Source organism: Gasterosteus aculeatus, chromosome 17 (genome assembly GCF_964276395.1).
Source record: "Gasterosteus aculeatus chromosome 17, fGasAcu3.hap1.1, whole genome shotgun sequence".
In the NCBI taxonomy this organism is placed as follows: domain Eukaryota; kingdom Metazoa; phylum Chordata; class Actinopteri; order Perciformes; family Gasterosteidae; genus Gasterosteus; species Gasterosteus aculeatus.
Window position 1 is genome coordinate 14,497,491 of NC_135705.1, and position 26,972 is coordinate 14,524,462.

Genomic DNA, 26,972 nt, shown 5'->3' on the forward strand with positions numbered 1-26,972 from the left:
AATGATGGCCTTCTTCAACTAACGACCACTTTGGACCTAACATGCCCATTGTCGTGATAGATCACCGTGTGCCACTTGGACACTGGCTCGGTCACAATCCAGATAAATGGTCCAATGCTGATCTTTCCACATCGAACAGATTGTGGGAAATTAGATATTGACATCAAGAGTTCACATATACATTATTTAAATTTAAACTTGCTTATGATAGACCTTCATTGTGGGGGACGTTTTAGTTTATAGTGGTTTAAAGCATGACAGATTGTCATGCGATACATCATTGATGTTAATGATGTGAAAAGCTGCAGCGGTAAGCCACCATAGTGTCGGTTCTGTGCTTCAATGATATTCTATGCTTCCGTGGCTGGTGTGTGCAGGATTAAAGTGTTCTCAAGGATGTTTTTTGCAAAGGTTTTCTAAAAATAATTTGTGTGTATAGAAAACATACAGGTAGGCAGAGGATTTTGTGCACAGGGTTGCTGCCTGTTCTGTGTGTTGAAATATGGTTTCTGTGTATGTGTGTGTTTGTGAGGCTTCAAACTAGCGTGACAGATAAGAGGTAGCCAGCGTTGCGCTTCACTGAGGCTGAAAATGTGAAGAGAGTCTGTCTCTGAACCTAGTTGGGAGCAGATTGATCATGTTTACACCCAGACTCCATGCCTCTTTCTCCCCCTTCCTCTCTACCTGTACAGCTCATCCTGTGTCTGTGATACTTACTTTTGCTTCTATTCTCTCCTTTCCTCACTGCTCTCTTCTGTACAGACTTATTTCTGCTGCTTTCCCGTCGCTGTCCCTTTCTAACTGTCATGAGATGAGAGCCGCTGCCGTTCATTTGGTTTCAGATGAGGCTGTTGCAGCTGTCACTATGTTCTCTACGTGAAAGAAAATGTTTGACGGATTAAAATAGAGTAGAAACATCTCGAAGACGTCAATTCTTGCTACTAAACTGTAACACCTTTTAAAGCTCTTTACTACTGTCATAATAATCCCGTGTATAAACAGTTACTTTCCTCACGACCAGACACGTACACAGCAGCAGACTGTGTCAGCCAGTGCAGCGTTTGATTCTGTCCGTATCGACGGGCAGTCCCGGGGTGCTGGCACGCGCTAGCACGTTGTTTGTGAAGGGGGGGCTAATTAGCTAGCGGTAGGGTTGTCTCCCCACAGAGATCTCTCTTTATTGACTGTTTATTGTGGCTGCAAGGCCGCCGCTAATCAGCAACATGGACCAACCCCGGCCAAACGCAGAAATCTTCTATCTGATGTCCACAAAGCAGACATTCGAGCAGCAATTAGCATTGGGTTGTCAGCGCTTAGCCCTTGTTAGCAGTTAGTCGTAGCAACTTGGCGGCGCGGTAAGATGTTGTTGCGCCGTGTGCATCGAGTCCCTGTGAGGCCATAGTTAGATTCTGTGGATGAAAAAGGTGCCAGCTGCATGAATTTGCCATTACGGCATAATTCATCCCGGTTTGAGTTTATGAGTGTAATTATGTGTCATGAATTATTCGAATGGGAGTCTTATTATAGCTGTGGAGCAGTATTTCACAAGAATGAGCGTCTTAAATATTAGTTTATCCGTTTATGGACCTTCATCTCTCTCTCCATGCGCACCCCTCCATGTTTGTTCCTACTTTGACAGTATTCTGCACCAACTCAATGAATCATGTATGACTCTGCAGTAGAAATAAACTTCCGTTATGCACACAGCTATGGGGATGGAGGTGAATCACTGTCTATCTGTGTGTGCGCGTTTGTGTGCACATGTGCATGTTTGTGCTGGCCCTGCTCAAAACACCTATGCAGAGTCTGGGGGGGCTTTGCTAATCAACGGGATAAACACAGCAGTGCTAATCCACAGTTTAGCCTTGGGTTTGAGGTGTTTACCAGTGAGTCAAGCTGATATACACTCACTCACTTGTAGCAAGAAAAAGGGCAGAGAAGGAAGAGCTGTGGCATGAATTTCTATGAAGTTAAAACGGAGAGGGGTACAAAATGGAGAGGGCCGAATTGCAGCGTAGTACACAAGCGAGCGATGAATGGAGAAAGGTGAATGGGAGACGAGAGGCTATCAGAGAGAAAAGCAAGTCTCCCCTAAGGCCAAAACACTCATACAGCTATGTTGCATACAATATCATCACACTACCCAGAGGCAGAAAACTATCCCCAGAATATCAACCATTGGATCATGTTTAAACTCCACTTTCCCGTACTTTATTCCTTTTGCACTGACTGGAATAACTCAAGACTGTTATATAGGATCACCTTACAGAAGGCTGTCAATAACCTACTGTATGTGTGACACACATGATGGACGATAGTGTAACATCAGCTCCACGCTAAGCTTGTCAGGTATTGACTTTCCATATCTACTTATGGAGGAAAAAATATTGATGCTATGTTATTTCTGTATCTGGTTACTGATACATACCAAAGAGGGAACGAGACAACAGCATCGGGACATGAGAAAGAATCTAAACACGAGTAGACCTACGTGGGTAGACTTTTAAAAATGAAATGTTTGGGATTTTGCTCCTGAATCAAAGCTCTACACTGATTGCTTTCCCCTTTCTCACTTTTGAACTTGGGTCCTGAGCCAAACATAATTCCAAATTTATAGAACCTGTGAAAGTTGACTGAATGACAGATGGGCTGAGTTCTTATAACAAGATGGAGAAAATCATTTTATGTCCTCTCCATATTTCTTATTGCCAAACAAGCCCAAACCACTGACACATACGGGGCCATGCGCCAGTCCTTATGCTAGCAGTTCACTCCGGTCGGCAGCAAGCAAAACAACAAGCTGCTGTCTTAATCGCTTCCTATCGGTTTTCTGACCCGGCCTCGGCCGCCTCCCGGTGTGTGTGGGCCAATCAGAGGCTGAGGTGAAAGTACAAAGGACAATAAGATGCTGCGCTGTGGGCTGGGAAGTTGTGCTCAGAGCGCCAACGGGCGCCATAGGAGCGAACAAACACATGTACACACGGCGCTTGTACACACAAATGGCCACACTTTGGGGTCGGTGAGGCCGGCGGATCGCAGCTGGCCGTGTTTTGAAGGCCAAGCTTGAAGAGAGAACAATTCAGGACTTTTTTTTATCCCTCTGTTCCCTTACCACCACCTCTTCTTAGCATTTTTCCCATTTCTGCCTCAGTGTGTCTATCTTCCTCCTCTCTTTCACTCTTTATCCCTCTTGTTTCTCGCTGGAAGACAGGAATAAGAGGAAAGATAATATCAGCACAGACCCTACACCATTATCTTCTGTCCGATAGACCACCCGGCCACTCCATCACCCTCTTTCTCTCACGCGTTCACCAGTGGGGAAAAAGGCAGCGACATGGGGACGGGAGTATATCTAGTTTGGGATAAGATGTGTTATTCTTTTGTGTGCTGGGTGAGCAGCTGTTTGTTAAAGGAGAAATGGGAACCATCAGGGGTCCTGATGGCATAAGGCAGCTAAAAATGATGATGAATTGCAGTCGGGCGGCGGAGACGGACGCTCATGCACACAAACACACACACGCACACACACCTATACACACACTTGCATACACACACTGGAAAACGGCAGAAGTGGAAAGCAGCCATAAAGATTTGGGGAAGGAAAGGAAAGAAAGGGAGCCGTGTGAGGAAGGAAAGTAAAAGAACGGCAAGGACATTTGGGGATGGCGAGACCAGGAGTAAAAAAAAAAGAGGGAGCAACAGGAGCAATTAATAGAAAGAAGGAAAGAGGCAAGAGAGGAGTGTAATGAGACCGTACACAGGGAGAGTTTGGAGGAGAGAGAGAGGACAAATAATCTGCTTCCCTTTCCGATGGGAAATGAGAGAAAGATGGCAGACATGAAAAGTGGATAGATGGATGAATAAATTGAGAGACGGCGCAAATGGAGGTCTAGAGTGGAGGCCAAACATGTCTGCAGGGAAGGTATAGTCAACACAAACCACACTGGTCTAATAGTGTCATGTGACCCCACTTGGTGTGTGTGTGTGTGTGTGTGTGTGTGTGTGTGTGTGTGTGTGTGTGTGTGTTTAAGAGGAAACATGAAGCATATGTGCTGATTCAAACTCCTCCGACTCTTTGAAAACTTTTTGGTGTTTAGGAGATTTCTCCAAAGCTAAACACTGTAGATATTCTAGGAACAAATCCTGTCATTTTGAATATACACGGATAAATTCATACGTTGGCGGTTCTAACTAGCAGAGACGGGGCTAATGAGGGCCTTGGCCAGTGGAGGGTAGACTCACTGGAGCATGGTACAGCCTGGTCCGGCATGGCCTGGCACAGTTTAATGAGATATAAACACTAGACCTGCCACTACAGTCAGACACAGGGCACACTGACACTGTTCTAATTGGCTGTGTGTGTGTGTGTGTGTGTGTGTGTGAGAGAGTGTGAGCTGAGGGGCATGAGAAATTCTTATTTTTGGAGTGCTGCAGATTGAGAACCATTTCTTGTTCCACTACTTTGTTTCCAAATCATGTGACACCTCGGACAGCACTGGTCCCATTTTGATTATGCGGCACTGCATTGTGTTTGTTTGTCGCAGGGAGAGTGAGAATTCAATAAGGCTGTCTGCATTTGTTGCAGTTTAAAACATTGACTCGGAAGCCGTGTGTTCCTGCTGCTCTCTGATCCGTAGCCCTGTAAAGAAGCTGAAAGCCAGGGACCGGGAAAGGGGAAACTGTTTCTCTGTATTCTGCCCTCATGTATTTGCTCATTCTCCAACATGCCCCCTCCATCTGTCCCAGTTGCCTTACCTGTCTCTAGCTCTACCTCCTCTTCTCCAGCTTCCTCCTTCCTCGTCATCTCTGTCCCGTCATTGGCTCTCTGCTTCTGCCCTCTGACAAGTGACAAGCAGTCCTGGATAAATAGGAATTAATTGCTGCTCAGCTATCAACGTATGCCAGCTCCTCCACCCGTCCCGCCAATCTATTTCTCATTTCGGCCTCCCTCCTTGTATCCCTGCTATCTGTAACCTCTAAATCCTCTCTCTCTCTCTCTCATAGCAGTGCTCCTCCCTTCAATGTGTTCAGCTCTGTGTGATAGATTGATGGCTGAGGGAATCTACAAAAGAGATGTGCTATTAGCCTGATGAGAAGAGAGGAGCTGAGAGAAGGTGGTTAAACCTGAGGGGAGAACTCTGCCTGCCTCCATGTTTCTCTGTCTGAATGCATTCAGTCTGTTTACATGATAACATACAGTGAATGTAGTGTATTCTGCTGTAGAGTTGGGTGATATCAACAGGGATTTCGTATCAAATATAGTTACCCATGAAAAGCTTTGACACTTGGTGTAATTGAATGAATGATACACTTTTATTAGAATATGTATTGCTCAGAATTATACATTAACACATGAGCAATATTTCTTCACAGTTCATGAAAAGCAAATGTGACGGAGATTAAAGTAACCGTGCAGAGGTCAGTGTGAACGGTGCATTAGGCCAGTGTTACTTCTAATGAATGACTCGATAGAAACTCTAATACTAATCTAAATGATGGGTACATCTTCAGGAAATCCCCACACACACCTAAAGCTCCTTCTCTCAAATATGAAAGGGTCAGTTAGCATGAGTAAAAACCACTGTCGCTGGTAAACAACAAACAACCACAGCCGTTTTAACTATGTAAATTCCCGCTCGATCAGCCTCAATCCCTTTTTATTTATTTTACACGTGTGTGTTGGGATGCAGAGTGCTTCTGCATAGATGTTGCCGTACTGCAGTCGTGTGCTCGAGTCAGTCGATGTAGCTGGCTGGTGACCTTCGAGAGAAACCGTTGAGCGGTGGAGTTTGCGAGGGAAGAAAGGCCACCAGAAGAATGGCATGAGTTGAGAGGGGGGAGAAGGGTATTGGGAATGGTGACGTTTCTGCAAACAACCAGAATTCAGTCTTTTGTCCGGGGAGAAGTCCAGTAAGCTTACACTAGCTCAATGCGTAGGCGAGCAAATAAGAAACACACGGCATTATTTTTCATTACTACGGCATTATTTTTCCCTCAAGCCAGCACTTTTCTTCCCTCTCCTCGCTCTCTCTTTATTTACATCAATGAAGGAAGTATGTGCGCAACCGAACTATGCACGTGTGTGTGTGTTTGTGTGCAGGAAAGAGATAAGCTGGGTAACTAGGTCCGTCCATGTCCTCCAATCCTGTTAGCATTAGCGATTAGCACTGGCTAACAGGTCCCTATTACGAGCGGAAGATAATTCCACGCCGCCTGACCCCACACATACATACACACTCACTAAGCTACAGGACGGATTACCACTTCATCCTTGATTATGGATCCTATCAGCCAGGGTGAGTGTGTGTGTGGGAGAGAAAAGTATTTTCGCAATAGATTGCCATAACATACACTGTTTACTGTACGCTGGCACACTTTAGCACACTTTACATGGGCCAACATTCAGCCTCCGCCCACTACTTTGCTGTTGCTCCGAACCAATGAGATCACTGTGAAGGCTGACGCATGTTTCTGCGTCTTTACGCAAAGTCGTGTCGACTCGTTTCAATTCATGGTTCAAAAAGGCTTGCGCGTGTTGCAGAGCAATTCACCGCCAGAACTATAGGTGGAGTAAAGTTTTTTTTTCGAAGACAACCTAGAGAGTCATGTCTTTGTGTGTGGGAGTCGTTGGTTTGATTTCTTCCAACAAAAGCTCTTCAATCTGATCCGTTCTCTCGCAAAAAAATCTCCGTTTTAATAATGCCGGTATTGGGCTATTCAATTCAATCCAATTCTTTTTATTTTGTATAGCCCAAAATCGCAAATTACAAATTTGCCTCAGAGAGCTTTACAGTGTACACATACAACATCCTCTGTCCCGAAACCCACCATCGGCACAGGAAAAACTCCCCAAAAAATGAAAAAACCCTTCCAAGAGGGAAAAAAGGGAAGAAACCTTAGGGAGAACCTCAGAGGAGGGATCCCACTCCCGGAATGGACAGACTACAATGGATGCCATGTGTACAGAATGAACAATGTATAATACATGCAATTCCTATGACAGAAATGATTCAAGTAATTGTGAGTAGTAAGCCAGGCGCACAGCAGGACCACTGCAGGGGCAACCACCATCAGATAGAACCACCATCCACAGAAGCCTGTCGGGAGGGAGAGCACAGAGACTTTAGGAGAGGTTAATGTTGGTTTACGAGTACAATAATATGATTAATAGCGAAAATAATAATGATGATGATGATGACGATGGCAGCAGCAGGCGTCAGCAGGGCCACGGCAGGTGTCAGCACCAGGGTCCAGAAGGAACTACAATCTACGGAGACCTGCTAGGGGAGAAAGCACAAAAAAAGTCTAGAAAAATGGGTTGACGCACGCAAGGGACACGCAAGGGGCTCTTGCGTCTCTCTGAAAACGCAGAAGCATAAACTAGGCTTCAATCTAAATTTGAATTTGTCAGGTCCAAAAGAGCTAGGGAAGAAGAAAAGAGGGAGAGTGTGACCTGTTCTTTCCCAGGTGTATAGACTGACCCGGGACTGCTTGGTATTTTTAGCTCTCCAGTTTACACATGCTTTCAAAGTGACTAATTACCAGACGTGACCCTGGTAGCCGTTGCAACTTTCTTCACTTTCATTCTTACTTCCTTCTCCATCCACGTATCCTGGCCTTGCCTCCTTTAGTTAACAGTGACCGGTTCAGCTGGTTGAGAGAATATTGTGGTTCAATGTCTCATCCCTGGTCTCTCTTTATTGTTATCATTTGACATTTATTTATTCTCCCATTTCACTTCGTGGCTCTATTTCCCTCCACTTCGCTAATGCAAATCCTGACCTTTTGAGCGTAACTTTTTTTCATATCTGCTGTGCTGTGAATATACCGTGTTTCTAGGCGCATGTGTGTATTCCCTGAATTGTGTTTGGTGCATCAACGGTGGCTCAGTATGAAAGTTTAATAAGCATTTGGTGCAATAAGAGGAGACGAGCTTTGGATCCTAACCTAACATAACCTTCCCTATGCCCCCCCCCCTCCGTCTAGTGCACATTAAACACATCTACACACCTTTCCCTAACTAATTATTCATGTTGTTGTTTTTTCAGTGAAAGAACATACTCAAGCCGATCCCAGTCTCCCCTATCACCCCCTCCCCCATTGTTGGGCAGACACATACAGTAACTGTAACATAACCCCCCCCCAAAAAAAAAAACCATCCATACCTCCAGCATGCGTGTGCAGATTTCCAGGGTGACGAATTGTCAGGATGTAAAGCAGGGGCAAAGAGGTCCACACACATCCATTATCTATTTCTCCATCGGCGGTATTGACCCGTCTCATGTGACCCGGGGGGGGATCATGCTCTGATTGGCTGGTCATCAGAGAAGCAGGGATGGAAGGGCAAGGAAGCTTGACCCCATGTACTTTACTGTAGCCTGCCTTCAGACCTGAGAGGATATAACAGCAGCGGGATGAGACAATAACGACTCAGAAATAGAGAAATGGACACGACTTGCCACATGTTCGGTAGATGATTGTCCTAAAGCTCCCATTTTCTGACATAACAAAAAAATACAGGAATGATTGATGGCTAATGGGTTGTTGAAAAAAGACCAACCCATTCCACAATGCATGTCCTGACCAACTGCCTCTCCTTTGCACAAATAGACAAGCATGCCAGGATATTATATGCTGTCATGTGAGTTGCAACCCAAGGAACGTAGGGCTCTGGTTTCAGCTTGTGTGGCCTCCTGTGCTAGGAGGCTGTCCAACGTTCAATATGAGCTGCTTTAGTTTGTGTTCTCTCTGCCCCTCCCCACGTTTTCACCGCATGTCCTTTTCTTCTCTCTTATTGTCTTGCATTCAAACACGCTCACATGTTCTTTCCATCTCTACCCGGTGAGGAAGTGCTCTTGTTCCCAGGCAGACTGGGTGGTCTCCGGGGGGGAGGGGGGAGGATGGAGGGAGGGAGGGAAAGAAAGATTGAAGAAGTTCAAATTCTTGGACTTTAGCGGAGAGAAATAATAGCTGACATCCGAAACATGTGTTGCTGTGCGAGTGTCTTATCTCCCTGTGCTTTCATCTGTTTTTATTCATCATTTTTTTATTTCCTGTATAGACTCCCTTCCTTTGAAGCGTTCGCTGGCATCCGTCTCTTAGAAAGTGTTCTGTGTGCAGAATGCATATTTATAGTACAGTGTGCACATGTGTTTCTTCAGACATGTTTGGCATATGCGATAAAGGAATCGGCTCCATTTCTCCTTGTTTGACTGGGCGTTCCGGGGGATTGAGGTAGGGGAGAGAAAGTCTGACTGAGATTGAATGGGGAGGAGGTTTGTAAAGGGGAAGAGGGAAGAAATAATGAGAGCGAGAGAGGGAAGGCGGTGGAGGAGTGGATGGCGAGAGAGGGTGAGGAGTCAGAGGAATGAAAAGACCAAGGCAGACATGTCAGGGAACAAATTGAAAATGCCAATTTCACTTTAGGCCCCACCAGCACAGGCGCTTACCGGCCAGCCGCGGCCCCTTATTCCATGTGTAAATGAATGGTGTCCACAGAATAACACACAATCTCCTCTCTCTATCCACCTCGGCTTCACTATCCCCCACCCCCTCCTCCCCCCTTGCTGTATCACCCCCCCTCTTTTTCCTATCCACTTCCTTCATCCTTCCTCACCTTTCTAGTTTTTCGCTCCCTGCACTCCTTGTCTCAGCACACTTCACCTGTGTCTTTCCAATCCATCAGCCATTCTAAATGTTCTCCAGTCTTTTAACCATCACTTGAGGCTTTTCTCTGCTCTTTCTTTCTGCACTCGCTCCTGTTCTAATGGTGCTTTTCAGGTCCTTTTAGCGTCACCAACCCTACCTTTACCTTTCAACATGACCTGCAGTTGACATGCCCTGTGTTTGTGCTAAGAGACCAGGTTCGCTGGCTTCAAGTAGAGGGTGCCCTCTGACTTGATGATTATTTTCCTTTTTGATAAGCATACTGCATATGTATTATTTTATTTTTTGTCGTTGTATGAAAACTCTATGAAGTTTAACTTTATGAAGTTTTGTTTGTCATTCTGTAGTCCGGCGAGTTATTCAGCGGTAGAAGTTTCATCTTCAATAGTTCATGGCTACTAAATAAATAAGGGTGCCAAAATGTAACTGAAAACCTTTTTTGAAGTATTACTCCTTAAAATAGACTAAAGTAAAAGTAGTAGTTCCTCTAAGATACACAGACATCCTCCTTCATTTGGATATCAGCATCTCCGCCTTCGGGGCCTAATCGCAAAAAATGGAAGAATGAATTAATCAACCGTTCACACATTGTGACATTGCAGTGTCCTCTCATTTTCTTATCTTCTCTATGCACATTTTGTGGTATTTTCACCCTCAAATACATTCAAATTCACTAATATTACAGATGTCAAGATAAATCTGGCAATATCACGTTGGAGGGATATCACATAGTGGCAAAGTTGTAGCTAGATTCGATCTGCGGGGGCCCCATCGCCTCCGGCTCAGGGCTTTCACACTGGATTGTATCACCACTCCACTAGAAGAGAATCGTCCTGCTATCTCTCAGCCTCAGGTCACTGAAGATAGTGACCACACCAGTGGTTAGTGAGACTCACTGGACGCCCTTTGACTGACCGAGGTATTAGGTCAACATGTCGGGTCTTTCCAGCTCAAACCGTCTCGCTATCTAGAAGCACGTATGTTGTATCGTAACCACAACTAATGACCGGAGTAGTTAAACGCATAATGTGTCTGCGACCGGGGGTTGTGTGGGCTCAGGGTGAATGAGATCTGAGATGATTGGGTGTTTACCTCTGGCTGATTTGTCAACGTGAGAGAGGATTGATGAGGCAACGTAACTTGTAAAGCTGCATTTTATTTGCCGGGGATAATCGTGGTCGATAATTTATTTGTTTGAATGTTGCCAAGGGTCTTACAAGACTCCTTTCTCCTTTATTCCTCCTGTTAACATACCGCCATCACATCGGGGGTTTTGAAGCTTGTTGTCTCATATAAAGCGATTCCATAAAAACTGATTATGCCGCCGCCGAGTCAATTACGTTTCAACTCTTATTAGTTCGGGATGCAAAAATGAAATTAGATGAGAATATTATTGTTGGAGATATATTAGGCTTTTCATTCATCACTGGAATGGAATGAGTCATGCAGTGATGGGGATTCCAATCTCTTAATCAACTCCGTGCTCTGCCAGGCAGCGGCGGATGTGCTGCGTGTTAAAATCACAATATAGCCTGTCTCTCATCTTTCATTTTTATGGGCCTTCGACTGTGTGAGCACCGCCGGGTATGACATTACTAGCAGCCACTCGCTGAATGGAGCTTGCTCTGGGTATTGGTGGATATTTCTCTCCGGGAACTAATTTCATGTTTTATTAAAAGGCTGAGAATGTTTTACAATGATGTTATTGGTGAAAGAAAATGATTGTTTGGGGTACGGATTTGTGACTGTGAATGCTAATATTAATGTAATAATGTTTTTCAGTATGCCTATGACGGCAATGACATCAGCGACCTGCCAGTGGATTTGTCTGTGGTTTGGAACGGAGACTTTGTCATCGACAACCCCTACAACATCCAAGGTGAGTTCACTTTATCAACCCTTGTTGTCTGCATCAGCAAATGTAAAGACTGGAGAGTGACATTGTATTAAGTGTAAAAGCATTCCTAAATCATGTGTCTTAACCTTTAACATGAGAAATTATGGTCAATCAATCAATCCCATTTCAAAAGTTTTGATTTCTCAGTTTATATTCAGCTGAGCCATGGCAGCATCTCAAATAAGTAGGACCCAGAACTTACATACAGAAGTTGGGAGACTTCCAAAATAAAAACTACACAGTAAATCATTTGTATATGATTAAAATCCCCCTGGTCATCTGACCAACTGCATCTACAGTTTTTGTGTCGGACATCCACCGTGTGTGGATCAGAACTGCGGTTCTCGAGACAACTTCATGTTGGATGTCAGAAAACGCTGGGAAATATTCTATCCAATACAATACAGATCAATTTATTGTTACATTCCCCAATTCTAAAATATATGAATCCATTTTTGTCACTGAAAATCATCCACTGTGAAATATTGTTACCAAGCTAAGGTTCATCCATGGAAACAGTGTTTTAACAAAACAAAATTAGGTAAAATAAAAGTTTACCGGCAAATCTTATTCATGTCACCATGTAAAATATTGTGAGCAGGGGAAGTATTATTACAAAGCTGTTGTAGAATTTTACCCAGACAGATATAATTATTAACAATGTGTGCACGACTGTATCTATACACATTCAACAGTACATTATTACCATAAGTACACTTGTGTAAAACCCAACCTCCCCTTCCCAACAAAGGGCCGAGAGGATAATGATTGTCAATGCGCCGCCGTGGGACAATGAGATCATGTCTGTTGGATATAATTGCTGGTAGAACAGTCTTCATACTGCTTTCTACATAATTATTGTGGCCTGTACAGCACAGGAGGGGTCTGCAACATTATTCTCCTGCTGTGAGGAAGTAACAGCCTCTGCACCCAGCACAGTGTTTGATACGGCCTGTTGATGACACGCACAGGGAGTTTCATACAACGGAGGGAGCCGCTATGTTTGGAGTCGATAGTTGCTCTTTGCTGCTTAAAGACGCCGTGAGGAGACTTTGCGCAGTGTGTCATAAACAGAAGAGGGATCTTCTGAAGTGCAACCAGAGTTGACCTACAGCCTAAAGATGTCCTCCTCTATTGGTCTGTCGCTCTTCGCTGACTAGCCCCTCCCCTTTTCACGATCCCGATAATCATCTGCTGGAGTGTGAGCTGGTCCCGCTTGTCTTAAATACTGGTATGTTAATGTAATTAGAGAGGAGACGTTTAGCAGCCAGTGATTGTTACAGGGTTGCTTTAAAGCTGCTCCATGACCAATGGGATTTAGGGATGGAGTAGCAGAGAGAGAGGGAAAAAAATCCTGCACAATTCATGAGGCCTTTGGGAAATAATGACTTAACTCAACTTACTATGACTGACATTGAAGAAGTTTTAGCATTTCTGTGTGAAAGTTAAGAAACTTTAAGAGGAGGTGTTTGCGTGATTTTCCAGCTGTTCTGCCACTCACGTTGTATACAAACTTTATTGATATGGTACCTTAATTTTCTCCCTGTCTTCATTCCACCCGATAATAATGTTTTATTTCTTCTCCTTTCCCCACCAGCCCACCTCTACAAGTGCTATGCCTTGAGGGAGAGCTGTGGGATGTGTCTGAAGGCGAACCCCCGCTTTGAGTGCGGCTGGTGCGTACAGGAGAAGAAGTGCTCCATGAGGCAAGAGTGTACTCCACCGGAGAGCACTTGGATGCACGCCACCACGGGAAACAGCCGCTGTGCACACCCCAAGATCACCAAGGTAAGGCGTGATAGTAGCGACGCGCGCTCACCGCGTAACACCGTGTAGCAGCTAAGTGTGCTCAGGAAGCCCAGCAAGGTGACACATTCCTACCGGCACATACTTGCAAGTAGAAACTTGCACTCCTCTGAGTTAGATCAGAAGTGCTCGGTATGCAGCGACCCACAACCTAATACAGTCGGTGTATCACGAACAAATGCATATTACCAATTGTATTCTGGATTTAAATCTGGATGTAAATTAGCAGGTGTGTGTTCATGTATATCTATTTCTTGGTCTCAAAAAAAAGAAGAAGAAGAAAACCTCTCAAAGTTTGTCGGAGATTTAAACTGACGCTGTCACCACACACGTTAACGGCCCAGTCTGTGAGGCCGTGGAGCCGCCAAGATAAACACGGCAAGGAGCTGCTAAATCCACGTTAGAGAAAAACTCCTCTTACCACTGCTGAAGTTAAAGCAGACACTTGACCTGCTATTCGAAGTGCGTTGCCCAGCAACTTGACCTCAGAAAACAACAAACAAGGCAGGGGTCAGAAAGGGGGTGTGAGATTATTTCTTGTTCAGCAAACTTTGAAACCGCATACCTGCCTTTTGACATGAATCAAAGCGTCGACAAAGTCAGCCCATTAGTCATTTTTCCAAACCAAGAGATTATAAATCCCTGTGTGTGCGTCACTGTTTGGCCTCAGTGAATGACATGGAAGGCGGAGAGGCGCCAGGGAGGATAGACAACTTAGAAGCCATCACTGTAGCTGCAACCACAACACAGATGGGCCGAGCGGAGGAGGCAGTTCACAAGCCACCAAGACTGAACACACTGACATGATTAGAGATGATGGCTACACAACACACACACACACACACACACACACCTGAGGCAGAGCAGGTGGTTGTCTGGAATATATATATATAAATATATATGTGTCTGTGTCTCCAGAAGGGTGAGAAAGAAACCCAGAATGTGCAATTGTGCTAATTGTGTCCCACCATGGGCGCAGAATTTGTGCACGCATGTGTGCATCTGACAGGCTGGGTGAGACAATGCGTCCGAACACCACGGCGTCCCCATCTGTTGGCTCTGGGTAACCGTGGCGGTGGTCCTCGTCTGACTGTGACCTGGGTCACCGTCCCTACAGCGCGCCGCTGGGACTGACACAGACGCGCACGCCCTCGCGAATAGACACACAGAGCCCAGTTAGAAAGCCACGCGCCGCTGTGCGAACGCGTCCCGACGCTCAACCCTTTTGCTCGCTCCCGTTTGCCCTTCTGCAAACGAGAGCGAGCAGCTCTTTTCCTTCTCTCCCGCTATTCCACCTCAAGCTACGAACACTTTTTCCTTTTTAAAATATAATTTGATCTAAAATAAGAAGTATCCTCATCACAGCGGAAACGAGTGCCATTGCTCTCTATTTAAATGAGTGTGAAATATATGTATTGCTTATAATGAATGCCCATTTTCACCCAGGCGGACTTGTGTGGCTGGAGCCCTCGGTACATTTCCTGTGTGACACGGGATCGTCTCTCTGAATGCGTAATGGAGATATTGGATAATTGGGGCACTGGCACATAGATAAATCCGTTCGCTTATACTCTCTCTCTCTCTCTCGCTCTCTCCCCCCCCTTGCTCGCCTCAGTTATCTCTTTGAAACAAGCGTACAAAGGCAATCGGGTTGTGTGGTGCGTGTATGTATGAGAGCGAAGGGGTGGGGGTGAAGGTGGTGGTGAAGATGTATGTGCTCTCCCGTGCATATTGAGGGGTAAATCATGGCCACGGGGCAAGATGTTGGTGACAGTCAAAAATCCGGAGTAGAAGATCTTCAGCAGCAGGAGGAGGAGGAGGAGGCAGCATGTACTGTAGGTTTGAGAACACGGGAGAGACAAAGAAGAACAGAAAAAAGGAGGCACTGTAGGAGGCGTTATCGGCCTGCTGACAGCCTCAGCTCTTCTTCACCTTTGACATTTACAGTTTGACAATGCTGAAAGATCATCAGCGGGTGACAAAGAAAATCTCTTATTTTTCTGCTGCCATTTCAACCTTTTAGTTCTCCCAAAGAGCATCACACCAACCATAATGCCTATTACTTCACTTCTTAATCTCCGATCATTAAAATCCTCTTTTTTCTCTTTGACTTTTTCTCTTTTTATAAAAGAAAAATAACATTTTTGGTTCATTCAGGCTGCTTGCATCGTTGTTGTTGTGCGGCCATCAGCTATTGGGTTTGCCGCTAATTTAGTTTGGGTCGGAGAGTGTGCGTTCGTACGGCCGCCATAATGTGATTGAACGCACAACATGCGGACACACATTATATGCATACACACAGGTATCAAGAGCTTTGAAAGCAGCAAGCGCGGAACCCGTGTGTGTGTGCTGATGCCCATTTGACGTTGTTTTATAGTGTACAGTTGGGTACCGTTCTACTAATAACTAAGGACTGTTCTCGGCAATGTTGATGTTTTAGGCATCTGAACTCTAACGGTTTTAGAGCAAAAATGTAGCTGTTATGCTGGTGAAGTGCTATTTTTACCGTGCTGCATTTTTTTCTCTCTGCACTGACATTGTACACTAAGATTAATTAGTTCTCCTTTGAACGGCAAGTAGAAGCTTTGTGTGTGAAACATACACAAGCGCACCCCCACAAACAAAAAACACCCCGGTCCCCACAGGAAAACACACACACACACACACACACACACACACACACACACACTCCCTGAAAAGCCTGCATTTAAATACAAAATGTTTGCTTGTGTTGTTTTCTAAAAATCATACTCTAAGCCACACACACAGTGACACACACACACACACTGTCTGGAGCAGTGTCCTAGTAGTGGCCTTGGATGCTGCCTGGCCCTCCATCATCCATCATTTCCTTCCTGCCTTCTCCTAGGGGACAGGAAGAGCATTACAGCCAGCCCTTAGAAACCAATTAAAACAACACGGCGATGCCAGTTAGTGTGCGTACGTGTGGTATTCTGTGCTTTCTCTCTGTATAAGCGCGTGACACACTTGAGTCCTCTTTGTATTGCTTCTTTTGTGATCTTTTGTAAATGAGAATGTGTTTTTTGCGTGGCCTAAAATGTGATACTGCAGAGAATTGTCTTTGTCTAGTTTCACAGCTCGGGTAGTTGAATTAGTTTCTCCTACATGTACTCTTAAGCTGCAATATTTGCCTTTTCACGTTCCCTTCCTGTTCTTTTTTCTTAACAAAGGAACCTTTTATCCGTTCCTCCTTCGGTCAGCCAGTGTCAAGAGACATGTCTTTCTCTTTAGAGCTCCCTCTGACCAGGCCTCTGCAATTTGCTGCTTGTCTTTTAGACCAAAACAAGAAGCCCTTGCAGATGAAGTACTTGATATTACAATTCATGTGGCTAAATTACAACTATATGTGCTTATATGATCTATATGTTGCTTTTTATCCAGTTTGATGAACTTTGGTAAAGTTTTGCTCTGCCGGTTTTGGGGGATTTATAGCTTTGATCATACAATTATTCACATTTAACATTAAGTCGTACATTTTGTCATTACTTCATTACCTCCTCAGACATCAGAAACCTTGGTTCATTTCATCTTTTATTTACCCCCTTTCTCTTCCTCCTCCTCCTCCTCTTCCCATGACTAGCAGATGCTATCAGTGCATTGCCGCTCGGCCGGCCACAATAGGCCCGACACAAAGCCTCTGACACAACGGGACCGGTCGGAGACAAGGAGGAAAAAGGGAATTTGACTGAGTGTGGAGCGCCGCGACTGTGAGGAGAGAATGGAGCGACTGTTTAGGCTGGTGGCTTTTATCAAAAGGGGCTTTTTGTTTGTGTTGGTTTGCTGGTGGTGCAACAACTTGTGTAAGTGAGTTCTGATAAGCCAGAGCTTATAGAGACAGAGATCGTATTACCATATCTGAAGATTCTGACTGACGCACAACTGTTTCACTCTTTAGTCTGAAATATAATCAGCCACATTGTCAAAGAGATGAGGATGAATTAGAAAGACAGAAGTCCACAGAGGAAGAGGTAAAGGGCGAGGGGAAGGAAGAGGGATGTTCATCACAAGCCGAGCCGCTGTAAGATGGAAAACACTCCCTAATTGTATCACTGTGGCATTTCAGTTTTGGCCTGCATGACACTGGGCTTTGTTCCCATTGTGTGTTTCAGTTAGTGGTGTCCTGAACACCTGTGGCTTTTTCTAGTCCGCCACCTTCTCCATAATGATGTTGGACTGGGGATTATTGTTGGGTACCAGCTGGGGGAATGGAGTAGAGAGCAGGTTGGGAGTGTGGATCTGATTTATACGGGAGACAGTCGATTTTAAGGAAATCGTTAAACTCCTTTTGGGAGGGGTCACTTCTATTTCTATTTCTTTCAGAGAGGTAGTTGTGAAGATTGATACCTTATTATCTTTGAATAGTAAATATTTGATGAAGTTACACATAGGAAATTACACTAGAAGGCCATGTTAACCATCTGCTTGTGGTAGCTTCATATTTTCTGTACAGATATGAGAGCGAATCAGGACATTTCGTCTTTTGGCACCAGTTGGTTCTTTATCCTTGTTTTAAAATATTCCACATTTGTGTTCTCATCGATTTTTTTTGTTTTGTTGTTAAAACTGACAAATGTATTAATTGTGATACAGTCAGTCATACCATTATTTCCAACCAAGATCATTGCACAGATATTAATGCTGCCAGTGGGTTTGCCAATTGAGGACCAGTCTATTTACACGGTGCTTTGGAGTAAAATTCTACTTTGGCCAGGTGTCACAAACAAACCAACTTGCATCAACAACCAATTTTGTGACATAAATTCATTTAGCTTTTCGACTTCAGGCCGTGACTGAAACCGTTGCGTCAGCGTTAGCCAACAAAAATAAAAAACATTGGTTCACCAACCATTATAAAATATACATCTCTGGTGTTCTGTGTTATTCTACACAAAGCAGATATTGATATGTAGATATCTTCATATAGTTTGGGGATCCATACTTGTAGGGTAAATCTCTGTCTGGTGGGAATTCAATCAGTGATCCTCCTTTGTGTCTATCCTTTAACGGAAAGTCAAAGTCTGACCTTTTCAAACCCCCCCCTCTCCACGACACCCAACTATCGGCCTCTCCTCCCCTTCAGCCCCCTCCCACCCTGCTGCGACAAAGGACTCCACCCCACCAGGTTCTAATCCAATTAGCTTTAGCCCTAATTCTGCTAGTAATGACTGATTACCAGCGGAGCCATTGTCCGTGTCGTGGGCTGGATGAATGGGCCGTGATTAGCGGCTGGCCTAGCCTCGGGTAGCCATTAGCACCTCTGCACACCTTTTGCAGACCTCTGGGGGAACATCGGGGAGCAGAGGTCGCTGTGTGCGTAATTGTGTTCAGTAGATTAATCGTCACAAGGTCAAACGAGAGATGTAAGTGAGGGCCCGATGGGTGGGTCCAGGTTAAGTGTGTGAGTTGGCGGGTTGTGGATGTTTGACTGAGTTGATGTGGAGATAATGGCTGCAGGGTCATTTTTCGTCTAACTTAATGAGGTAGATTTATTGGGAAGGGGAGATGACCATAACGACTGAAGTGAACCGTCATTCAGGCCGGCAGACAATATATTTGCTATGATGTACTGCTTTGGGTCAAATCAAATTGTCCCATGTGTTGTTCTGGCTAACATATGTCCCATCTCATTTGTCCTCCCAACCAGTTGTCTCCAGAGACGGGGCCCAGGCAGGGCGGGACCATGCTGACCATAACGGGTGAGAACCTGGGACTGCAGTTCAAAGACATCCAGAGTGGAGTCCGCATCGGCAAGGTGGCCTGCAACCCTCAGGAGGACCAGTACATCAGTGCGGAGCAGTAAGTTGACACCGTCTCTGTCCTCACTCCCATCCCTCGCTCTCAGGCTCATTGTTTCCAAGGTCTTTGCTCCCATGGACGTCTTTGTCCAATATTGAATTGACACCGAGAGCTAAGCACGACACTGAGACTCTCTCTCAGACCCTCGGTTTGTGTCGGTGTGAACTCCACTGGTTCCTCCTTTAAATAAAACCAATTATCTCCTGCTGTGTTTGGGACTGCTTTTCTTTGTACAAATGAATTCAATGTATATCTCACAGTAGCTGAGTTAACGTGGAACCTTTCATTTCCCTAATAATGGGAATAATGGCTCCATCAGAATCAAATTACTTCATGTAACCAACAATTAATTTGGCCCATTCTGAGAGAAAAGTAATGACGTTTGAAGCGGGTGGTACATGTCTTCTAAAGATTCAACAGATGAAAGCTTGTCATGTGAACGCTCTGGCTGATTACATTATGTTTTCTGCTTCCTGGGAAAGCCTGAAACACGCTGGGTGCCTGAGAAACTAGTTCATTCTGAGAAAAGTAATAAACAATCATAGCTCCTTGTTATCTGTTGAGTATGACTGAACTCTTGGTTTTAAAAAGACGCAGGTCGCCTTATTGCAATGTTTTTCTTTGGTAATATCATGGGATTCATACAGTTCCTTTTAATTAAGATTGTAACACATAACATAAACTGTGAGGACCCAGAAATATCTGGACCTTCTGTGAAATGACGTGGTGATTGACACTTTTAAATGTATGTTGAATTCACCCAGAAGCAGAGAAAATCCAATCTAGGACAAGGCAACATGAAGGAGGCTTGTCACAGCTGGAGCTGTCGTCAATATTCTATTTCCAACTATGTAGCTGTCATTTGTACACAAATGCTCCATTTTCTGAGTTTTGCAGCACAGTCCCTGCAGATTTTGTTTTCTCTCTACCGCCTCATAAGAAAGGAACTAAGAAATGTGACTTGGATGATTTGACAGCGGGGACAACAGAGGGATATGCGGCCGATGGAAGGTGTAGGAACTACTTGTGACATGTCAATCTTTATATTGTAGTATTCCCACTGAAAAAACACCGCTGAGAGAGTGGTGGAATAGTGGAATAGTAGGTGATTCTGTGTTCACATCCAAAAGCACAAAGGTGTCTACGTTTAACCCTGTCAACCTCACAACGCAGCCAAGGCCTGTTGCCATAGCACCCGCAGGAGGAAGGAGGGCGCGGCTGTCATGCTAATTAAAAGTGATGTTAGCCATACGGTGCCATTAGTGGCCCGGTTGCTCTCGTCATTCCTGTGACCCTATTGGATCTGCGGCGAAGGAGACAGGACAGGGTACCGGGTCTGACAGCACAGGTCGAAGGTCAGCTGGTGGAGAGAGGGTTGCGCTGACTGTTGGGAAGAATGTAGACACGTATGTTCTCGCTCCGGCTGTCTCTTTCTCTCAGCTCACACTTGTACCTCATATATTTCCTGTTCCTGAGACTGGATTGAAATTGAATTGCTGCTGGTGTGTCTAGTATTAGTGGGCTCGTCATTCACCTCAGTCATTAAATATTCACCAGATTTGATTCTACATTGGGAAAAAAAGAGTTGAGAAGAGAAACGCAACCTGCCATAACCTTTTTCATTGGCTTGCTGGTAGTTTGTTAAATGTTTGACCGTCACATTCCACCTCAGTTATTTGATTTAGGAAGGCGTAATTTATAATGTTGTCATCGCTACAGATGCACCTGCACTTTCTGTCTTTCTAACCAGGTAATAACAGCTCAATGTAGCCGCCTGCCATCCGTGCAGTAATGAGGAAAGTGAAGCGCAGTTTCCGACTGAGAGCTGTCCAGCATTTTAATGGCGGCCCCTGTCATAGTGGGATTGAATGAAAAGGGAAATAAAAACAATGGAAACAGAAGGCATCGGAATGTGAAATTCACTGTCGCCGCAGTTGCCATGGTCACCTGCGGGAGGATATAAGCAGGAGAGTTAATAACTCATCGCAGGGAGGGAGGGAGGGAGGGAAGTTGAGGAGTCGTGTAGGATATGAGCTTGTTCAATTAATCAGCCTATCCCACTTTACCCCCCCCTCCCCCTCTCTCTCTCTCTCTCTCTCTCTCTCTGTGTCTCTCCTTCCCTTCCTCCCTCTCTTCTCTGCACTATTGCCCTTTCTCTGTCTCATTCGTTTCTTTCTGGCTAATTAACAGTCAAGTGTGTCTCCATTGGAGTGTGTGTTCCCCCCCGCGGGCCACACCGCCACTCGTACCCCCGCTCAACCATTTCTCCAGAGGATTTTCGTTTGGCCGGCCAGCGCCCAGGGCCAAGTGCGAGGTTTATAGTTCCATTTCGTGCCCTGATGCAGACACACACACACATAAACACGCGCACGGAAAACTCCGCCCTGTCATATCACCGTAGATTTCCTCTAATACAACATTCGCTGTGTCGTTTTGTTATTTTTATGACTGAGGTTTCGAAACAGTTCATTAAGAACTGTTGGTATTTCTTGCTGGTTGGGTGCATGTTTGGCCAAGCGTCCATCATCTGAATTGGCCGTCTCATTGATAAGCAAAAACTGTATAGAAAACCGGCGTGTATGCTTTTTTTTTCATCTTTCCACCGCTGTGTTTCCCCTTTTCAGGATTGTGTGCCGTCTGAATGATGCAACAGGTTACAGGGTGCAGGACGCTCAGGTAGAAGTGTGCGTTAGGGACTGCATTCACCCCGACTACAAAGCCGTGTCCTCCAAGGCCTTCACTTTTGTGGTAAGTGCTGCCACGTTACAGCGAGGACAGATGTTTTCAATATTTGAAGTTTCTGTTAAAGCTCTGAAGTTCTTATTCATCCACCTGTCCTCTGCCTGTGTCCCCCTGTAGTCCCCATACTTTACCCGAGTCCTTCCTTCCACTGGGCCGCTGTCTGGAGGAACAAGGATCACAATTGAAGGCAGTCATCTCAATGCAGGCAGTGCTGTGTCTGTGAAAATAGGACTTCACCCCTGTCGCTTTGAGAGGTGAGCGAAAACAAATTGCTTTTAACGCAATGCATTTTGTTAGCTTGCGTTTGATTCGCAGCGCGTTTGGAATATATAGTAAGAAGTATTGCACCATACAGTCTTAGTGTTTTATAGAGCTATTTATTAGGACTGAATATTATTTGACAATATACAATATAAGCACCAATGCCAGCCTTTAAAGAGGAATGAAATCGGGTACATTCGATACCTTTTGTGGTTCTTCATTTGATATCCTTCATGTGAGGTGAAGCGTTGAGTTTCCTAAAGGTTTCAATACTCCCTATTTTGGTGTTTTGAGTACCAAACCAAGCCCTAGTATGTTTGTTTGTTTTGTGGCTTATAGATCATTTTAGGTCACAAAAATAGCCTTTTTTCTGTTAGCTGCTTTTGATTTGCCGCAGGTCTGAAAAATACTAGCGGCAAGAAGATGACCCATGGTACTGTAATTCACTGCAATTGTGAGAATGACAGTGTAGCCTTCTCTGGGAAGATGATATCATTGTTCAGTTGTGGTGTGAATGACTTAAGTGCATGGCCCACAGTTTGATATATTGGTACATGAAGCCCAGATATGACCACAATTTTGAAAGAATAATACGGGGTAGCTTTTAATCAGAAATCCAAATTTTTCCAGCTTTGAATGACATTTTATTTATTATTCATTCTTTGTTTTTATTACCGTCTGCTGCTGTTATCTTGCATTGCCAATCTCTCTGCAAGAGATTAAACCTATATTTCAAGAGGAGACAAAGATCCAATGTGATATGACTCTAATTCCTTGAGCTGAGGACTCTATTGTTTCTTTGAGTTCCTGGCAAAGTGACAGAGAATTGAGCTCCGGACTAAATCCACTCATGTATGGTTGCTGGCAGATGGCAGAGAAACGAAACTAACTGAAAAGATTGTCAGTTACTAAACAATCACCTAACTGTACTGTAGCGAAAGGAAAAAGCTTGACTGATGAAAGTGAATATTGGTAACAGGAAGAACACGTTTACGTTTTTCCGTTGTAGCTGAGGCACTAGTCCAGTTTCTCTTGTTTCTCCCTTTCTTGTCTCTATTTTTAGAACACATTTCTTTATAACACCGGTGTTTTAATTATAGTCGTTCTCTACTCCCAGGCAACAAGTGACAGGTTAAACTAATGAGCTCGGACCTATCAAGTTCTTTATATATCATCAAAAGAAAGTAAAGGCCAATTTAAAGCTCTGAAGCACATCCCAAGTAAGGTGAACATAATAGTCTTGGCCTTTCATTCACTGAGCAGCAATAACCTTTATGGCCAAAGTAATGAACTGTTTGAGTCCATCTTTTTTAATGTGTCTTCGTATTCAACAGGGCCTCCACTTCAATCAAAACCTATTTACCCCGAGTCACTCATCCTCTTATCTCCGCCTGCAACCCCATTCCTTTCCTTCTCTTTTCTTTCTTTCCGTGTCCCCTCTTGGCTTTCTTTTGTGTGGCCGCAACCTTGTCAGAAATACGTACGCGGCACCACAAGCGCTCTCAGCAGCGACCGTGTTGTGAGAATGGTTGCCATGGAGACGTGGCACTAGTGGAATGTCAATTTTTTTCCATATTTTCCTTCTTTCTGCACTCCGTCTTCAGTCCTGTTTCCTTTCGAGGACGCTGTCGAGAATCGCCTCTTGGAGAGAGCGGCGATGTGTGGCCAAAAAACGCCCGGTTCCCCCGGTCTTTGCTTTTCTCCACTCTGTACCCAATCCCAGCCCACGCCAAGCTGCGGCGATAAAAGTCATATTTTCCATCATCTTCTTTCTTTCTGTTGATTTCGCTTTCACAGCAGATGACGGGGGAGGATTTGTGTACGGATCAGCTTGTTCTACCCATGATCAAAATGTCACACGTCCTGACGGGGGTAGGGGACGGTGGAATGAGCCACTGCAGCGGGGCGCAGAGTTTAGCAGCAGGTCACAGCTGCCCGTCTTCCAGGAAGGGAGTTACATCAGACAGAGAGAGACGACCAGCCTGATCTGCCACTTCAGATCTTCAGATCAGCCAGAGGAAGCACAGGAGGGAAGGACAGACAGAGACATAAAGGAGGAGGGGGCGAGAGAGAGAAAGAGGGAGCGCTTTGAAGTACAGTACTCTGTGATTCGGGCTGATGAAACCACGGCTGGACACGCTGAAAGATGTCGGCCTTGAGGTTGGGCGACCGTCCCCTCTGTCTGTCTGTCTGTCTGTGTGTGTGTGTGTGTGTGTGTGTGTGTGTGTGCGCCTTTTTGTCGCGTCTGATAAATAATTCAGGAGTTATTTTAGGGATGATTAAGAATTTCTTTTTTTCTGCGCTCACCTAAATTTGTATTCTGTGCATCTGTCAGAGAGTCAGCTCCCAAATACTTAAACCATCAGCAACATTTCAATGTAATGTCTCTAACTATCTCTCCTGCCCTCCCAACTTCATCTCCTGCTCTTCTAGGCGGGGCAACAAGGAGATTGTGTGTGTGACTCCGGCGGGACAAACCCCAGGTACCACCCCGGTCATGGTGGATATCAACTCTGCTGAGCTGAGGAACCCGGAGGTCAAGTTCAACTACTCTGACGATCCCACCATCCTCAAGATCGAGCCCGACTGGAGCATCGCCAGGTAAGGACACAACACGGGCTTTTCCTGTTGTGTGAAGGTGCAAGCTACGTGTTGCAAATAAGCTTCCAGTGATGGCAAAACCAAGACTGCCTTATTGATTCATTCTCACTTTTCATGCATTGCGTATGTCAACCAAACAGTGATTTCGAGGTGAATAGCTCCGATATCAGCTCAGATATGGCCGATATCAGCCAGTTTGCAAACCTTTGCAAACTGGCTGATATCGGCATAAATTGGTCTATTTTTCAAGCTCTCCTGCGCCAAACCGCTAATTCCACCAGAATTCATTTGTAAAATGTCCTACAAACATTTAGATGTCTGGACTTCAAATCAATACAGTGTTTGATCTCCAATCATGCTTGATGAACCTCTTTAGAACAGATACAAATGCATTAATCCATTATTGAACTTGTTGGTGGATGTTCGAACCATTAACGCCTGGTAGAAATATGATCCCTGAATGTATTATTACACAAGCATACTGAGTCCAAAAAAAAGAACTACATTCTACTCCACTTTCATACTTTACTTATTTTTGAAAGTAAATCGTCGAGAGCAGGAGGAGCAGTGAAAGCGGTTCCTGAAGCAGTGCACTGCTACAGTTGAGTTGCAGCAGAGATGTATCTGTAAATATTACTTGACTTATTGAAATGAGACTACACACCCGCGGGAAGATTTCTTGTGCAAACACAAGCTGTGTTGTGGAGAAAAGAGAAGAAGCTTGGAGCTACCAAGTGCTAATGGGCTCACTTGCGTGACCTAGAAACTCTTCTACTCCTCAGCTCAGAAAGGAAGCACAAACACACACTGTTCATGTCTCATTTACTTCAAAAGTATCATTTCAGGAACATGTTGAAAGTTTTCTAGGCTTTTTTTACTCTTGCTTTTTCTTATAATCCAAAAAACAAGCTACTATTCAAATATTGGGAGAATCCAACAGAACAGCCGACATCACTTGCCCAAGTTGCATGTCTGAAGCCTAGTTTATGCTTCTGCGTTTTCAGAGAGACGCAAGGACACGCAGGGGACCCTTGCGTGTCCCTTGCGTGCCTTTTCACACCTGCTTGCGTGCGTTGACCCATTTTTCTAGGCTTGCGTCAAAAACCAACGACTTCCACAAAGACGTGACTCTCTAGGTCGTCTTCGACATATAACGTTACTCCACCTGTTCTGGAGGTGAATTGCTCTGCAACACACGCAAGACTCATGGAAAAGCCTATCAAGAAGGCGAGTCATATATTTCTTGTTTTGTAATTAAAGCAATTTTGGGTATTCAGTACGTTTTTTTTTTTTTTTTTTTTACGGTTTGGTATGGTTTTAATTTAGGAGCTTCCCCTCTTAGGATGGCCCAGATAAGTCTCTAGTCATGCAAAAGAAGTGTGAGCAGACGAGGAGTCTCGTTTGTAATGGCGTGCGTGAAGCCTTTGGGGGTAAGCAGGGGGAATGGCGAATGAAACTGTTGGCTCCCACCTTCGGGGGGAAAATAAGCTCGGTACTCTGCTCGTGTTTGGTGTTTCACTCAGCGCTCACAGGGGAGGAGGTGCATTGTTCTCATGGCCAATCACGCTTTGATCTGCCAGGCTATTTTGTCTTTGTGTACCCTTTGGTGACCTCTTTTGACGGGGCGATTTCAAACAGCGCCGAGCCTTCGTTGTTCAAAGCACAAATCTGACATGCCTCTGACTTGTTCCTTCAGGAAGAGGTTCTTGCGGTAAACAACGGACTGGGATGGCACTGTGGAGATTGTGTGACACTCCAATTTGTTTACACAGTGCAGCACAGTTCACTCGGTACACCCATGAAGTGTGCAGTGGATGTGAGGAAAGGATTATCATCATTCTCACACAACTTCTCTGTTGAGGGGATGCTACATATCATACAAAGATGATTTTGTATCTGATCTTGAGCTACTGCATGTTCACACTTCCCTCTGCATGTTCTCAGCTCTCTGGTCCCCACTCCCCCTCCCCTCCCCCAGCCAAGGTGTGATGGGTGTAGATCTCTTTTTGTCTGCTTGCTTTTCACACCAGACTCTATTCACCACTTTGACATCTGCCTGGTCGGAAACTGGCCTTAAATACGGACTCAATCGGGCCTCAGTAACGCAAAGACACCGCCTGGGTGTAGAGGTTTTGTTTGAGGGAACATGTATGTTTAAAATATAAGAGGCTCTAGTCCATCA

The 26,972-nt window shown here is 44.9% G+C and overlaps 1 protein-coding gene across 5 annotated transcripts in view; it reads left to right on the plus strand.

Moving 5' to 3' along the window:
• Positions 1–26,972, plus strand: part of plxna1b (plexin A1b) — a 159,500-nt gene that overhangs the window by 107,174 nt on the left and 25,354 nt on the right. For all 5 annotated transcript variants that reach the window (XM_040203497.2, XM_040203500.2, XM_040203499.2 and 2 more), the window contains exons 11-16: positions 11,449–11,545; positions 13,161–13,351; positions 19,035–19,186; positions 21,811–21,934; positions 22,046–22,182; positions 24,623–24,790. In XM_040203497.2, the coding sequence (XP_040059431.2) occupies positions 11,449–11,545; positions 13,161–13,351; positions 19,035–19,186; positions 21,811–21,934; positions 22,046–22,182; positions 24,623–24,790 (869 nt within the window). The remainder of the gene's footprint in view (positions 1–11,448; positions 11,546–13,160; positions 13,352–19,034; positions 19,187–21,810; positions 21,935–22,045; positions 22,183–24,622; positions 24,791–26,972) is intronic.